At 65.3% G+C, this 565-nt stretch overlaps 1 protein-coding gene across 1 annotated transcript in view; it reads left to right on the top strand.

Annotated features, from left to right (window-relative positions):
• ELMO3 (engulfment and cell motility 3) overlaps positions 1–565 on the top strand; it is a gene marked incomplete at both ends in the record, with an annotated part of 7,780 nt that overhangs the window by 5,518 nt on the left and 1,697 nt on the right. Inside the window, 2 exons of the mRNA XM_009319915.1 lie at positions 190–326; positions 438–562. Of these exons, the coding sequence (XP_009318190.1) occupies positions 190–326; positions 438–562 (262 nt within the window). The remainder of the gene's footprint in view (positions 1–189; positions 327–437; positions 563–565) is intronic.

The following is a 565-nucleotide window of genomic DNA, read 5'->3' as shown; positions in this document are numbered from 1 at the left end:
GCGCGGGCGGTGCGGAGTGGGGACGCGCCGCCAGGGCGGGGGGCCGCGTACGTGGGGCCACCAGGCTCCGGCGTGGCCGACAGCAGGGGAAAGGGGGAGGTAGGGCTGGGAAATGTCCAGGTTCTCCTGGAGACTGAAATCCCCCGGAAAAACTGGGGAGTCCGGCGTCATCTGTCCTTCTCACCGCAGGCTCGGAGACGGCTCAGGCCTTTTACCCTATGTTCTTCGGGCAGGATCATTTCTTTGAAGAGCTCTTCTGCATCTGCATCCAGCTGGTGAACAAGACCTGGAAGGAGATGCGCGCTACCCAGGAGGACTTTGACAAGGTGCGAGGGGATGCTGGGGCCCCGGACGGGAGCTGGGGCCACGGGCTGTGCACAAAGCCAGGGGCTCCGGGGAGCGTCGCCAGACTGGGGGTGACGTCCTGGGCCCCGCAGGTGCTGCAGGTGGTGCGGGAGCAGATCACCAGGACCCTGTCCCTCAAGCCCACCTCCCTGGAGCTATTCAAGACCAGGGTGAACGCGCTGAACTACAGCGAGATCCTGAAGCTGCGGCAGACCGAGCG

The sequence above is a fragment of the Pygoscelis adeliae genome, unplaced genomic scaffold (assembly GCF_000699105.1).
Source record: "Pygoscelis adeliae isolate BGI_AS28 unplaced genomic scaffold, ASM69910v1 Scaffold390, whole genome shotgun sequence".
NCBI lineage: Eukaryota > Metazoa > Chordata > Aves > Sphenisciformes > Spheniscidae > Pygoscelis > Pygoscelis adeliae.
The sequence above is the reverse complement of the archived record's forward strand: the minus strand, read 5'-3'. Positions and strand labels throughout refer to the sequence as shown.